The 17,476-nt window shown below is 27.9% G+C and overlaps 1 protein-coding gene across 1 annotated transcript; it reads right to left on the bottom strand.

The window, feature by feature from the left end:
• Positions 1 to 6,765: 6,765 nt before the first annotated feature.
• LOC113850668 (linoleate 9S-lipoxygenase 6-like) lies at positions 6,766 to 16,140 on the bottom strand. Its single transcript, XM_027481236.1, has 9 exons — positions 15,930 to 16,140; positions 15,035 to 15,318; positions 12,261 to 12,501; positions 11,405 to 11,746; positions 11,109 to 11,194; positions 9,887 to 9,976; positions 8,923 to 9,221; positions 7,940 to 8,203; positions 6,766 to 7,543 (listed from the first exon to the last, which is right to left on the bottom strand). Exons 1-9 carry the CDS (start codon positions 16,138 to 16,140, stop codon positions 6,766 to 6,768), a joined length of 2,595 nt encoding a protein of 864 aa, XP_027337037.1.
• Positions 16,141 to 17,476: the final 1,336 nt, after the last annotated feature.

Here is a 17,476-nt window from a genome sequence, read left to right as displayed (position 1 = left end):
AAATTCAACCATAAAATTGATAATTTTTTATCTAAAGAAATTTTCACCATGTAAGACTTTAATGATTAATAATTTAATTAATAATTTATTGTGTTGACAATTTATTTTATTTAAGGATATGAATATTTGAATAATTTTTCATAAAATGTGAGATTTAGAAATCTAATCATTGAATCATTTTATTTTATCTTTGTAATAATGTATATTAAATTTTACTTAATTTGAACATTTTTTGTTATGTTATTCAAAATTTAAAACAATAAAACATAATAAAATACCTATTAATTTTATTTTTTATAAAGTTTTATAAAATTAATTTATTTGATAAGGACCTTCAAATCAATAGTTGAATTGATCAATCTCATGTTTATTAAGTGAGGGTTAAAAATCTGTTGGAAGCCTTACTCCATTGGTGTGGGATAGGTTTCATCTATACCGCTCCTTATCATTTCTTGTGTACGACAAATTATTTTTTTAATTGTTGATAAATATATAAATTAGGTAATTTTAAGTGATGACTCAAACACGTCCCATGTTAAGTGTTTGGATTTGATTAAAATTTTCCTAAACTTGAAATTTTTATAATTACTTGTATATTTGAAGAGAAAAATGCAAATTTAAGTGTTTTGATTCCTTTTTATACATTTTGTCGTTGGAATCAGAATAGAAACATTACCCAAAATTGAAGAAATTTGAAAAATTAAGCAAGAAGCACAAAAAACATAAAGTTTGAAGAAAAGAGAGCTTCTGCAAGTCTCTTGCTGTAGCGAGACATCCTCACTACAGCGATAAATCATAATTTTAGAAGAATGATTTTGCACTTTTCTGGCTGTAATAAGATGTGACACTCAGGCGCTAGGTAAGGTCGAGGAGTGATCACCGGTGCAATGTGGTACGGACAATGAGCGGCTACCTAGCAGGCTTCCGGTAGTAAGGGGCACATGAATGAATTGAACTTACACATGAATGACAGAGATCAAAAGGCTGTGTAGGTATAGGACTACACAGTTGAGGATAGCTTAAAGGATTTGATTAGGACTACATATACTAACAAAATGTATTTACTTTTGGAAAAATTATGGGATGGGTGACCTCTAGAAAATTCCCGGAAAGTGTGAGTGAGGACAAAGCATACTAAAAAGTCTTGTATTGATTTGTTTGGACAGTCATCAATGTATGATGTGATTCAAGGACGAACCAAACAAAAGCTGGTGGGCATGTGACACCCAAGCGCTAGGTAAGGGTGGGGAGTGATCGCTGGTGCAATGTGGCACGGACAAAGAGTGGCTACCTGGCAGGCTTCTGACGGTAAGGGACACATGAATGAATCGAACTTACACCAAAATGAGAGGAATCTAGAGGCTGTGTAGGTATGGGACTAAATAATTGAGGATGGCTTAAAAGAATTGATTAGGACTACCTATACCAACAAAATGCATTTACTTTTCGGTAGCCTATCACTTAAGAACTCCAAAGTTAAGCACACTTAGGAAAATTATGGGATGGGTGACCTTCTGGGCTTTAGCGAAACATATGTCGCTATAGCGAGAAGTTTTGTCCAAAATGCTATAAAAGGTGACTTTTGTGTTTCAGAAGTAATTTATATAAATATAGTTGTTTTTTCTTCATTGTTATTGATTTGATGATTTCAATCCGTGTTTAATGTTTGAATCTATTTAATCGATCATTTCTTAAGCCCAGATCTAAGTTATATCTGGAAAGATATTGTTTGAATCCAGATCTGATTGACATTACTCAGTAACTGATCATTCTAGGAATAGATTTTGAGTTATTGATTATTTTTAAATTCTGATTGTAATGCTGAATAGTTTGTTAACTGCTTGAGGAATCAACATTTAAGAAATTATCTTAGAAGTATATTTTCAAGGAATTAAGATATATGATTTTTGTATTTTGCATCAACGTGAATGGAAATGATTGTTGTGTTTATCACTGAATTACTAGAATACAGAGAGAGATAGACGAAATTCAATCTTAGTTTCTCTAATTTGATTTTTATTACATTTTATATCATTACCTTACATTATAGTTGTCACTCAAATTCTATTAAAACCATCAATCAATGATATTGTTCGAATCCAGATCTGATTGAGATTACTCAATAACTGATCATTCTAGGAATAGATTTTGACTTATTGATTATTTTTAAATCCTAATTGTAATGCTGGATAGTTTGTTAACTGTTTGAAGAATCAACATTTAAGAAATTATCTTAGAAGTATATTTTCAAGAAATTAAGATATATGAATTTTGTATTTTGCATCAATGTCAATGGAAATGATTGTTATGCTTATCACTGAATTACTAGAATACAAAGAGGGAGATAGATGAAATTCAATCTCAATTTCTTTAATTTGACTTTTACTACATTTTACATCATTACTTTACATTATAGTTGTCACTCAAATTCTATTAAAACCATCAATCAATTTTATTGTATATAAGCTTAATTAATTTATATCTTAACAATTAATACCTTTTGAATTACTCTCTAGGGATGATATCTCGATACTCCACTGGTTATTATTTGCAATAGACCCGTACATTTGCTGTGTTTTAAGGAAAAATTCTAACAATTGTACACGAGTAAGCATAGTTGCTTTTCTCATTAATGTATGCATTTTTTTTGAGAAAAAATTTGTGACATTCATTTCTGAATTTAAAAAAATGTTTGCAGGTTATTAGTACATCACATTGCAGCTCTCCGCTATAGCCCAACCAATACATGACATCACTAATAGTTCGATGAAAATGTTAACTTTTATAGTTTAATATCATACTGATTACTTTAATGTTAACTATATTATTTCTTAACTTGTAAGTTCTTATGTTAGACAAATTTGTTATGCCATTGTAGGGATCTGCTCACGAGAGTGTATTACTTATGTAATGATTGCCAAAAGTTATTTACATTTGACAAAGTAAGAGAATTGTGTAAGACCATGCTATTGCTATAAAATGAGCAGGAATACATCTTAAAGCTTGCTTCGTCATTTGAGCCTCCCATTCAGAGCTGACGCACAACAACGTATAAGGAAGTCAAAGGCTTGCAACGTCTGTAAATACTAGTCGAGGTTAATTATATCATGATATCTTATTTCTTAAATCATAATTCTTAATTATCAAGTAACTAGATGACAAATTTTGCATTGTAAGTTGTTAATTTAACAATTTTGTTGTGTCTACTTTGTCCCTCCAAATTTTCCCTTTAACTCTTCACAGGTCACATAAACTTCCTATTTTCACATCTAGGATCCCCCCCTACTTCTCTTTTTAGCACTGCACATTATTATGTCGAGGACTTGGCCTATTCAAAGACATAATAAATTCTTAATTAAATAAGTGCTTTATATCACTTGTTAAGATTTATGCACTATGCGAAAGTATGAAATTGTAAACAACTAAAGAATTAAGAGAAGTAAATTATATTTTCTAATAAAGAGAAAAGAAAAGAAAAATTATAAGAAACTAGATGAGATAATGTTAATTTTTTATCTGAATGAATTGATTTCTAAACTACATTACAATGCTTATATATCCTACAAGAATTAATGTAAACCATAAGCTAAATTGTGGTTAAAAATTAAACTAAACAATAGCCACATAATACATTATTAAAACTAGAATAAAGAAATTAGAGCCACACAGCATGAGACTCAACAAGTATATGTATATCTATTTGTGGTAACTAACTAACGACTATCTATGTTGGCGTAAATTCTTTATAATTAGGAAGAATATGTTGGAAGCAATTTAGGAACATGTGAGTACTTAGAGTACCATTTATTGATGAATCCATCAGAATAAAAATGAATGAAGTGGCATGAATTCAATAATTGTATTTTGTTAAGTATAAAATATTGTGCATTGATGAATTCTATTTGGTTAAAATTTTCATAAATATGAATGAGTCCTATTTTGTTGCATGTTGTATTAAATCATATTTTCTGTATTGTTTTGATTATTTTATAAAATGAAGATTTAGTGGTAGCGAATAATGCTTATCTTTACAAATATTTTCAGGTAATGAAAATGAAAAAAAAAAAAAGATTGATCCGTTCTAAAATCATACTTGTAATAGATTGTAAGAAAAAGAATTGTTTTGTTAAGATTTAGTTTATTTTGAGAAATGTAATGATATTGATTAAGTTTTTATTTAGAATTAACAATGAGATATAAATATTTCAAATGTTAATTTTATAGTTTATAATTTTGATAAACTTTATTGTAAATAATAATTTAAAGTATATGTGTAATATTTAGTAGTCATTTACTTTAAATTGTAATTTATAGCCAGAATTAATTAAAAATTTATATTGCTGAAAGACGGTTTTGTTATATTATAAACTCGTATTGTATATATAATATGAAATGAGTTAACTGTTAAACATGAAATTTCAGTTTTCACTTTAATTATAAATTTAAATTATAAAAATACAATTTTATTTCTATTATGAATAAAATTTAATTCGTTTATAAATTTTACTTTATTTTTTAAAAAACTTTTGCTAACTTTTATAAGTTTAAATTTATATACACTTGAATCTTTTCAAAACTACACATATCCTTTACTATTATAATTAAGTTTTATTGAAAGTTTTATATTTAATTAGGGATAGAAATAGGCTAAGTAGCTTGACAAGGGCATGCACTCTGGCCTGACCTTTTTAATAAATAAGTGAGTTATATTACAAAGCCTGTTAAGCCTGATAGGTCGGCTTATATATATATATATATATATATATATATATATATATATAATTTAAAAATAGAGTTGTCAAAATATATTTAAATAATAAAATTATTTAATAATATATTTTTATATTCTTAATTATTTTATTATTAAATTAATATATTATGTTATAATTCTTTTCATTTATAATTATAATAAATAGAAATTATATTCTATTAAAAATTAAAAATATTTATACACGATTACACTTTTTAAATAATAAATTTATTTATTAATAAATGATCATATTTGTTACATTTAAACAAGTTAAAGAATAATTAAATCTTTGAACAAAAAAAAAGATGCAATCAAAACTAAACAAAATAAAATTTAAAAATAAAATAATAATATTATATTAATATATTTTTTATACTCTTAATTTTATTATTATTAATATTTAATTATTATATTAATATATTATGTATAATTTTATTTATTTATTAATTATTTAAATATAAATTATATTTTATTTGAAACATAATTTTTTTTAAAAATAATAGAAAAATAAAATAAAAAATTTAAATAATATAATATAATAAGACCATATAGTAAATAATATAATTTTACATAATTATATATAATAACATATACTTTTTGTAACTTACTACGTGTTTTATTTTTATTAGTATAATTATTTTGAGTAAGGTATCGATAAAAAAAATTTAGATACTAAGTCCATAGCACACAGTCACACACCTAAATATAATATGTCAAATTTTAAATAATTATTTTTAATGAATTTAACATAAATGTAGATAGATTTTTTTCTTAAAAAATATAGTTGTTAATATATATTTAAAATTAAATAATTAATAAATATTTATATAAACAAAAAAGTATAAATAAAAAATTATATTATTGATTAATTTATCAATTTATATATAATATATAAATATATGTTTTAATATATTACATTAGTAATATTTTTTATATTATATTAATATTATAGTGTAGTTAATTTTACGTATATTTATTAATTTAAATTAAAAAATTAATGAAATAAATAAAATTAAATATATTATAATTATTTTAATTTAATAGTTATTATTATTGTTATTATATATATATATATATATATATATATACATATATACATATATATATATATATATATATATATATATATATATATATAGTGCATTGAGTTTAAATTGTTATATTAAATTTAGCACACATTTTTTATTAAGATAAAAGTTTAGAAATATAAGTTATTATAATTTAAATATAAATTTTATTCTTACTATGCTCATATGTTATTTTTCTAGATATATGAATCTTGTAATATAAATATTTTTTTATCTATAATTTTATAATGACAATATTTATTTACTTTTTTAATATAATAATTTTATTTTAGCTAATTCAACAAATTTTGTAACTATTTTTTTTGTTATCAATTTTATGTGTTTACTGTGATTTTATTTATTGAATATAAGATATCTTTACACAAATAAAATATAATTATCATAAAAAAATTAAAATTTTCAATACTTTAATAATTTTATAAAATTAAATTAAGAAAAATAAAAATATAAAAATTTTATAATATGAAAATATTTATAGTTAATGCTCAAATAATATTATAAAAATAATTTATAAAATTATATAAAAATTGTTACAATTATTTAATAATTATCAATAACAGATAAAAATTTGTAAATATATAAACTAATTTGATAATAAAATAATTATATTTTCATTAATATTAAGATTTTTTTTTTGCAGCAAACTTTGTTAACAGGCTTCAGGTCAAGTTAGGCTGAAAATAAAGTCTTTAAAATAATAGGGCCTGACTGAAAATAAAGTCTTTAATAGATCAACTTTAGGCTTAATAATTATGTTACAGGTCAAGCATGTTTAGAGTAAAATCTGATCTGATCTAACTTGTTTCCATCTCTATACTTAATAAAGAAAAATATTTAAATTTCATAAAGATGTTATAACTTTTAAAAAAACAAACCATTATTTCTACAAAAGAGTCAAATTAGTGTGTACAAACATCTAAAACTATGTCAAATTGATATGCTATTAGGTATTCCTCTACCTGTGATTCCACTTCTTGAGTTAGAAGAAGTAGATGTATCAGGGTACAAAAGAGTGTACTCAATGTTTGCTGGGCCACGCCTATTCTTAAGCTTCGGATCTCTATTCCTTTGCATGATCCTTGTCTCAATTTCCTTGAGATCTTGTTTGAACTCAGCAAACCTGTTCAGAATTACTTCATTGTCTATCCACCCTGGTGATTGGTGGCACCCCAAATACACTTCTTCACAAGTGTGCCTTGAGAGCACATCAACCAATGCTACTGCAAGACTCATCTCAAACCTATCAGGTAGCATCTTAAGGAAAAACTTATCTGGGTCCTTGAGAAATTCACCAAACTCAACTGTCCCTTCTAGTGGAACAAATTTCCTACATAGTGTGGGACGGTTTGGAGGGTAACCATTGTATGCATATTGGCCATAGTTTAAGGATGCATGTCTAGCAGAAGCAACCCATATGAGGGTTGTTAATGTTTCTACAAGGTGTGAGAGTTTTGTCATTTCGTACCAACATGTGTCATTGTGTTTGTCACCATGGCCTTGAGTTCTAATTTCTGACCACCATGCTTGGAGTTCTATATCAGCCTCAATGGCCTCATCATCCTCGTAGAAGAATGAGCAAAAGTCCATCACCCATTCTTTGATGGCAACCCATATTTCAAGTCCATCAGTGGCATAGGGATAGTCCAACACCATAAGCTGAATCCCAGTGGGGTTATTTATGTCTGGATCTTCCACAGCCATGCCCCTGCATAATCAGTTTTTGTTGGATTAACACATGTGAGTGTGTGGGACGGTAGAATTGACTATGTCCAGAGGGTGTGTTGTGTTAGGCCCAAAAAGTAGCTCATAAGATGACTTTTTCCTTAGCCTTTATAAGCTCTTTTTGATTTAGCCATATTTGTAGTCTGAGAGACTTCAACATTTTACTTTATTATATTTATCTCGAGAGTTTCTTTTAAGTGAACCTATTGGGCAGTATATGAGACAATGAATATGGTGTGAGAAAGACCTTAACACACATGGAAAAAAAACTCTTCAGAAGCTCAAAGCAAAATTTTCAAACTATTTTCCCCACCATGATACACAAAGTGAAATACGCCATTCTAAAACTTGTGAATAAAGGTGGTAAATTCTAATGTACCTTTTGAGTAGATCAGCAGGAAGTCCTTGTTCATCGAATCTCCACTCTTTATAAAGGTCACAAGATATCTGCATACAGATTTCACCAGGGAATAATATTCTCTCCAGAATTCCTCCTGAGTTTAAAAGGTAAAGTCGTGCCAAGGCATTTATGTGCATTGTGTCTTTGAAATGAGGGTTCAATAACCGATGGATTGGATGCATAACACTTAGCCTTCTTTTGGTGGCAATGATAAATGGTTCAACAACTGCATGGGTGTATAACCTGAAAAGGTTTTCATTATACAACACTTAAAATGGAAAAAGTAACATAGTAATAGATTAATATATATTGCTAAAAAGTTTCCATGTCCTTTATTTTATTTTTTTCCTTATCTTTCTTGGTATACTATTCCTATCTATTTTTAGTTTTTCTTCTAAATTACTTAACTTCTTTGTAGTTCATTATTCTTTTATAATGAAACAATATTTCTTTAGCTTTTGAATGCTCAATGTTTCTGTTTATTAAATTAAGAAGTCAGTTTTCATTAACGAACTCAGGAAATATTCATTCGCCACTAGTAATTGTTCTTATGTGTAAAGTGGTCAACAAAAATTCTGAAATTCAAGATTAGGAAAGGATAACAATTTTAATAATGCTAGAAAGGATAATTATTTCCTTCTACAAATAAAACAAATCCTGAAGAATTCTAGAAATGCACCTTTATTTAGAAAACAGAGAAGGACAAAGACTCTTAAACATAAGCATGATTTTTCACTTCACTAAGTTACACACTTACCTGTATTTATCAAAAGAAAGCCTATTTTTCTTTCTTTTTTCTGTGCCACGTGATTTGACATTTTTACAGGAAGCGGTGTAAAAGAAAGTGCAAAGTAAAACAGTAATGTGAAACAATCATTTTTTGAGTATCTTTTGCAGAGTAAAAATTGAGATATTTGAATGAGAACTTTAGTAAATGGGATAGCAGAAATAATTTAACTCACCAGTGACTCATTAATTGATGGTAAACAGCATCATTAGCTAAAACATGAGTTTTTGCGAGCTGCCAAAGTGCTGCTTGTGTTCCCTGCTTGGCTGGAAGAATAACTCTATGGAATTCAAGGTGTGGAGATGGACCTGGCAAGCTAAGTTCTATAGCCAATGGCTTAAGCATGCCATCACTCCTTAAGAAAAATAGAGTCCTGGATGCATAAGCACATACTCCATTTGCATTTATTCTGTTCAAATATGGAATGAGATAGTCATGGTGGTCCAGAATGAATATTCTTCTCTGTTCCACTGCCTGACACAATTTGTGAGGAAAAGCCAAGAAATAAATAAAGGCAAGAATAAAATGCTCAAAGAAAAATTACCATTAAATATCAGTAAATTAAGCTGAAAAACTGTAAAAATGTCTTGCCATATTAACTACCATAGTTAAATTATGCATGAGGAATGTTTGGGGTAATTATTTTGCTGAAACTTCACTTCAAAGGTCATCCAAGCAAAAATGCTGCCCTTGTTACTACTTGTTAATTACTAGCCATCAACATAAACAACTCAACTACATATTTTATTCCCATATTGGTATAGCAAACCCTTGAAATATATAATCATGCATAAATTTAAGGATAAAAAAGACACCGCTGGAGGGCTTATTATTGGGTAAAATGGAGCCCACATTTGAACATATAGAACATGAGATAACTAATCATCTCATGGCCTTAAAAAAGATCAGCTCATGAGTTACACCTTAATGATTCGTGTGGCACATTTCTTAACCTTGATACTTGTTGTTTGAAAGTGCTTAAGTTTTAGAAATTGTAATTTAATTTTCTAAATTCTAACCATGTGTAATGTTTGAAAAAACAAAAATTGTGATTAAAATGTGATTTCTTACAGCGTTTAGGTTATTTAATATATCCCAATTAAAAAACATAACAAATGATATTCTCAAATGATACCTACCTGAGAAAGTGTCCATCCTTCCAGCTTCTGTTCTATGATTGATTGTTTTATTGAACTCCGTACTCCAAATTTGTTTCTAGGTGGGAATTTCTGCAAGGTGGATTGAAATTAACAATGACAGCCTAAAATTGTGATATTAAAATCTATTTTGATTACAAAATTACATGAGAACCTACAATTATTAGACTAGATATGTTGCTCTAGTGGTGAAGCTTGACCAACATGTTGTGATATATTGCATACATTCATTTTATATTCTTTCAGATAATTACATACAATCTACTATTTTGATATATACAACTTTGGCTGTTCTATGCATGGGAACATGCTCGGTTCAGAAACCATATTTGTCTTTCTTTCCATTGCTCCATTCTGTGATGTTGTGGCTCAAATTGTTCATTATATATTAAGGCCAAGACAGGGTCAATTTTGATTACCATGTTGACAGGGTGCCATCCTGAAGAAGTTGCTGCTTTTCACAAGTCTATTTTAAGTGTGATACTATTCATATCGCTGATTTTATGGTTGCTACTATGGACCTCAATTTTCCGTTATGCATCAACACAACTTTAATTACATAAAAGTTATTAGTTTTAAGCATAGAAATTGTAAAATCCATGGAGACTAACTTTGTGATTTTGTTTTTGCATGTTCTAGATTTGGCTTAGTGGGTAGTATGCTAATAATGAAACTTTGAATTAGGTGTGTTGATGGATAAATCAACATTCATTTCATATTTTAAAATCTAATTAGTCCTTGATGCTTCGTTACTAGGAATATTCTTAATTCTGACAGATTAAAGCATAACCTAGAATATTGCTTCTATAATCTTAAAAACTTCAAAAGATACAAATTCCCAATCTGGTATTATACTAATGAAACATGTTTTGAATTTCTTCTATTCCTAGATATAACAACAATTTCCAATATTAATCCCAGTCACTATGTAGTGTAGAAAATATACGTTTATACCTTGTCATGGAAAATTCATTTCATGAAGACTCAAGCTTGTTGAGCAATGCTGTACAACTTTTTTCAAAAGAAATGATATGCTTTTTCATTGTAATAGATAATATTTGCTTTTACTAATATTGTCTAGTACAGTGGATGCTTACCCTATGGAATCTACTCCTGTACATGATCCTCTTCTTTCCCTAGGTAAATAGTGAGATCTTTCAAACTGGCAGGTTATTTCTAGAACCTAGTTCATAAGTGGAAGTACCTTTAAGCACTGGATTCTGACAGGATGAGTTCCTGCAAGCATTTGTCGTCCAAATTCCATGTCATCTTTCCAAGCCCATTCATTTTCTGAAAAGAAAAAGATCCCAGAAAACAATGTCATAAAGTTATCTAGATACAATACAAATTCTCCTTCCTTCAATTTAAGGAGAGAAAAATGGAAATTAACTAAGCTTTGCCATCTAAGAATTATTTACTATACAATTTATCTCCTAAAATAACTAACTATGCAACCAACTGAATAAAATAATTACATACAAATGGTATCAATGATTTTACCAGCAATGATTTGAGGAAAAGGTAGTTGCTCATGGTTTTCCTTGATCGCACGAGTTATCTCCTTAAAGTGATCTATCGGTATCACTTTCTTTAAGTTCTCTTTCATCCATCCCTCTATTGTTTGGTTCTTATTTCCAGAGAACATGTCAAATATCTCTTCGAATGATTGAACACTTGCGGAACTTCGTTGTGGTATTAATTCTGCCTTTGTTGATAGAAAATGTACCATAGCATGGACACAATATGATTTCAGCTCCTTCAATTTATTGGGGCTAAATCTCTCATCTGATGGAACATACATGTCAAAGCTCATTGGTTGTGGCCTGCTCTCACTCGATGGACCTAAATTTTCCATGGAGGTACATCAAATTAGGAATGAGAAATAGAATCAATGTAGAAAACTGGTACAATGTGCTACAAACATGATCTAATGCATACCCTTTATTGTCCATGGACTTTATTCTTAAGTAGGTTCATTTTCCATTGGGATCCAATCTCACAAACTCGGGGAAAAATATCAAAGTAGAGATGAAACTTAGTTTGAATTGTTAAGCCTAGCATGTAATTTTCTGAGGATCTGGCTCCTTTACACCACCCTTGATTTGAAAGTATCTCACAAACATGTATTAATTTAGATCTCTAAAGTGAGGGAAGGTGGAAAGTGAGAATCATTTCATCATTGATTTCAAGCTAGTTATACTTATAAAACCTCATTGCAGAGGAGCTCAATCCTCGTACACTCAACCCAAATTAAATCAACTATATTAAAGCATGTTAATAGGCTACAATTGCTATGGATCATGCCAATGGAGATTTCTACCATGAACTGAATTTAAGGGGCAAGTAAATTGACTACCTGCTATACTATGTTTTCGACCTGTTCTTCCTCTACGTGGATATGGATACAACCTTGAGCCACCAAGGATTGGTCTAAGGTGCTCTGGACCTTTGTCAGGATCACCAAGGTCATTATACAAGTCATAGTCATATATTCTATCCCATTCCTTTCTTTCTCCCATTCCATTTCCTCTCAATCTATCCAGCTCTTCCTTTCTTAGTTCCACTAGTGCTCTTGGCGTCTGACTTGGAAGATAGCACTGTCATGACCACATAGTTATGTAATTTCATGTAACACCAAATTGCCAACAAAAGATGAAAGTATGAGTTTAATTTTGATACACTGAGTGTAAAGTATGATTTTTATGTTAGTTATGATAAAAGGGCCAACTCGGGTAAGCTTTCGTCCATATAAGTAAAGAAAAACAACATAAAATATTAATAAAATTTCTTCTATAAATTAAAAATAACTTATTTCTTTAAGTTTTGAGAAGTTACACTCTGTCAAAAGTAAATTTTTGGAGCGTTAATTTAGACAGCGAGTAATAGAAACTACTTTGTAACAATGCATTTAAAAAGGGTTAGCGTTGAAAGGTTCCGAGATCTATACTTCTAAAAATGATTCTCCACTCTAAAGTATACTCTCTCAGATCTATACTTGTAAGAGCATGTTTCTCTATTAATCGTTTTCTAAAGTATATCACTCTGATATATATACTTCTAAGGGCAGTTTTTTGTTAACCGTTTTCTAAAGTCTTTAACATTTACAAATGAAACATGTTCAACTCATGAATCTCTTCGTCTTACTAATAAAGTTGGTCTTTTTTACCTCTGTAAGTTATTTTCATCTTTTCTGTGTTAACAAAGTTGGTGTCTTTGGTCTCTTTCACATCTGTAAGTTCTCTTTGTCTTTCCTCCACTAACAAATTGGTCTTTTTCACATTGATAGGTACTTTTCACAATTATCTCTATTCTCTCTTTCTTTCTTTTTCTTTTTATTAACGGTAAATCATTCATTCTCTTTTTCTTTTTTTTCTCTCTATTAACGGTAAATCATTCTACTAATTTATTCTCATCTACTTTGTTTACTTGTGTTTGGTTCATGCATATGTGAATTGTTTAGTTAACACAATGTATAAACTGAAGATTCAATTTTGATTTGTGAAAAAAATAAAGAAATTTGGAATGTCAAACTTATAAATTAAAACACCCATACTTAGAAAAGTGGTTATATAAACCGTTTTCCAAGTGACTTTTAATCGCTCTCTTAAATGCAACACATTGATAGTATGAGACTTTAGAATAGTTCTAAATGCTCTTTAATTTAAAACGGAATCAATCTCGCATCTCCTTTTTGGTGTTGTATTAAATAATAGTAACTTCTAAAAATAATGAAGTATAAGTTAATTTTAAGTTAGGAAAAAATTTGTTGTGTTTAAGTAAACTTTTCGAGAAGTCCTCATAAGAGGAAAAATCAGTATAAAAAATGAATAATGCCTTTTTTGGGTGAATTTATGGATAAGTCTTTGTAAGAGAAGAAAAATAATATAAAAAATAAATAAAACTTCTCTCATAAGTTAAAAGTAACTTATCTCTTATGTTTTAGAAAAGTTAAATGAGATTATTTTCTAAAAAATAGAGGAGTATAAGTTAAAATAACTTATGCAAGAAATTTTATTAATTTTTAATACTATTTTTTCTTTTCTTATAAGGATTTATCTTCAAGATTATCCAGTCTAAAAGTACTATCGTATAAGAAAGAAACTACTTATACTTCTCTACTTTTTTAAAAGTTTTGAGAACTTCTCTTCTTTAACTTCTCTAAAATTTAAAGAAATAAGTTATTTTTTACTTTGAGAAAAAATTTATTCATTTTTATACTATTTTTATTTTATTTTATAAGAACTGTTGATTGAAATAAGATGGTTAAAAAAATACAAGATAAAAAACTAGTGATTAAGTTAAATTTATCAAAAAATATATTGATATTTTGATGTATATTTTTCTTGTTCTCTACATCATTCATCTTCCTTCATGTGACAGAATTTGTTTACTTTACATCCTCCATTGGGGATTATGTAACCAAGCACCGTCACTTTTCATTCGTTCCATGGCTATAAATTTTTATTCAGATCATCGAAGATTTGCATATGGCAAAATCCTTTCTACAAAAAAATAAAAATAAAAAAGACTAAAAAATAGAAAAAGAAAAAGAAGAAAATGTTAGATTCTGAGAAAAAGAAGTCTGTCCAAGCTATCTAGACTTTTAATTTGAATAGATCTTAAAATATTATATGAAATAGATATATAATTTATATAAATTAAAATTTTATTCTAAAAATTATATCCCTTCAAAGTTTATAATATTAAAGATAGAAATTAGAAAAAATTTTAATAATTCAAAATTGAGAGGAGAGGAGAGAGATGAAAGAGGAGGAGTTGCCAAGAGGTTAGATGCAATAGATGAAGGAAGTGGAACAGCAATTTATCGATTTGTCTTTCATCAACCTATTATTACTCAAAATGTTTACCTAAAAATCATTAAATCTCAACCATTCATTTAACATAAAATCATATCACTCTTACTTGTGAAAATGAATGAGAAGGATCTAAGAATCACCCATTTTTTATATTATTTTTATTCTCTTACAAGAACTTATATAAAAATTTACCAAACCGGGAAAAAGTCAAAGACTTTTACTTTTATGATAATTTATGATTAGATGACAGAGTTAAAAATTGTGACACTGTCAGTGTATTTCAGTCAAATTCCAAGTATATAATAGGACTTACTCTATTTGAGAAGAAGAGTCTGTCAGATTTGGTCTTCTTGATTGGATATACCCAAGAATTGCAATCAAAGTGAATGATGCGGTTGTTAGAAGTCTCAATAGATGCAGACTGAAGGAAGAATTTCTTATTGTGTTGGCTTTGAATCACAAAAGCTCTTGGAGTTCCAAAGTGTGAGCCAACATGTATTTTAATTTTATATATGGTTGTTGGTGCATCATGGTTATGTTTTATGCTCTCACATTGTTTGAATTTTGCTTTTCCGCTCAACATCCCTTTACCTGTATCTGTTCAATGCAACACAGTTGAAAGCATAATAATATGTTCCCTAGTTAAAACGTATCACATAAATATAGTAAACTGGGCAACATAAACTGGTCCTTTGAAAGGAAAAGAGTTTAAACATATTTTTCGTCCGTCTAAGTATAATCAATTTTCATTTGTTTCTCTTATTTTTTAAAAAGTTATAATCAATTCCTCGTATTTTCGATATGGTCTCTTTGATAATCTTAGTTTATCTAAATTCAGTGAGCTTACTTTTATCGTCCTTTTAAATATTATAAGTTTCTCATTTTTTTAAAATTTTAACCATGCATATATACGCTAATTTATATATATAGATAGATTATAATTTTACAGTACTAATATAATTAGGTAGTCAAATGTCATTTGCTCTTTAACCCCTGTTATGTTTTCCAAATATGTCACATAGAACAGAAGATTAATGAAGAGTATACGGCAGAGGAAAAATTTGCAAAGACTAAATTATAATTTATTGAAAAGACATAGATTAAAAGTTTCACAGAACATAAAAATTATAACACGTTTAATTATAGTTTATTTTAAGAAACTATCTCATAAAACTAACAAAAATAAGTGATTAGGAAATTGTACTTACCAGGATCCTCATCTGTCCCACTATAAATCTGAACAGAAATTAATTTTCCAGGTATTGATTTGGTATGGTTGTGGATGATCACGAACTTCCCCTTGAGAATTAACTGTTGGTTGGCTTGGCATATGGGATTTAAGTTATTAAAAATATTGGTTTTGACGTAAGAGGTGTGCCAGTTTGGACTAGAAGTCCTTTTTGGCGTTTCAGTATTCATGCTTCTATGGCTTGCTTCTTTCCTATGGCGTTTCAATATTCATGCTTCTCTTCTCTATAACAAAATTTCTTAATGTTAGCATTTTTATAGGCCATAGTGATCAAGTTTTGGTGTGCTTGTAAATACTTACCTTCTAGTTACTACCATGGCATCCGATACGTTTCTTGCCTTCACCATGTGGTTTTCATTTGGCTAGGAAAATGCTACCAACCCATTTTCGTACATATTAATGTCTACGTATGAGGTGGTATACTGCATGGAACTCTACTGTTGTTAATTAGCTATACCATTGGAAATAAACGTTCTTATTAAATTTTCTTGTAAATATCTATTAGTTTAATTTTAGTTGTAAGAAATTGTATATTATCAACTCAATTAAAATACAGATATGATTTTTATATTAATTATTACAAAAATTAAATATTATTGTTGATATGACAGTTCATATCTAGATGATATATAAAAATCTTTTCACTGTGGATGCATTTAAATTAAATTCTATCTATTATCTATTACATGTGTGAAAGTAACATTTTGTCTTCTAAAGTTACGACATGTAGTATTCTTTAAGATTCAGTTTCTTATGTATAATATTTACAATCTTTTAACATTTTTCAGCATAAGTAAACAAATAAAATTATTTCAACTTGGTTCATTCAATTTAATTCTTAAATCTTATGATTCTATGAATTATGGAAATTAGTTTGTTAGATATTATAGAATGATTTTTTTATTACTGCAATCAATAATTACCAAGTAATAAAATTAGTTGTAGAATAATTTATTCAATTAATTGAAATATATTTAAATTATTGAAATTATGTAATTAATCACGAGATAAAAATAATAAAAACATGCGCATGTTATGTAACATTAGAACTAAAGTGATAAAGCCTTAACTATCTTGATTCCTTTTCTGTAATTTTTTATAATAAATTTACCATGAAAATGTTTTATTTTTAAATTAAATTAAATTACTTTAAGTAATATATATAGCCTATAAAACAACGAATCAATGTATTGCTAATAAGCAAACTGAATATTTGAAAAAGAGAAATATTCTTTCAATATTATCATTTAAATTTAATTTTACAAAGTTATATAAATTAGATATATAGACATTTATTGCTTTATAATAAATTAAAAAGTATATATTGCATTAATATTAAATTCTATAGACATTATTTATGTAATAGGAGCTTCTAATAAAAAATTGATTAAATGGTGTAAAATTGGTTTAACTTATACCAGCATAATTTTATTCCTCCTCACAAGTGATTATGCAAAAGAGCTTTCACATTGAAGTGACCACAAGAGTAAAGTTAAGTGGAAATGA

This window comes from Abrus precatorius, unplaced genomic scaffold (assembly GCF_003935025.1).
Source record: "Abrus precatorius isolate BTA unplaced genomic scaffold, Abrus_2018 Scaffold9, whole genome shotgun sequence".
Classification (NCBI taxonomy): domain Eukaryota; kingdom Viridiplantae; phylum Streptophyta; class Magnoliopsida; order Fabales; family Fabaceae; genus Abrus; species Abrus precatorius.
This window is presented reverse-complemented; position numbering and strand designations above follow the sequence as displayed.

What these genes read in the sequence shown, in the direction of transcription:
- LOC113850668 (XM_027481236.1), bottom strand. Translation starts at nt 16,140, where the DNA reads ATGAATACTGAAACGCCAAAAAGGACTTCTAGTCCAAACTGGCACACC. An exon ending in TCGAAAACATAGTATAGCAG is followed by an intron (nt 11,747 to 12,260) that starts GTAGTCAATTTA and finishes TGGAAAATTTAG; the next exon opens with GTCCATCGAGTGAGAGCAGG. An exon ending in CATCAATTAATGAGTCACTG is followed by an intron (nt 8,204 to 8,922) that starts GTGAGTTAAATT and finishes AAACCTTTTCAG; the next exon opens with GTTATACACCCATGCAGTTG.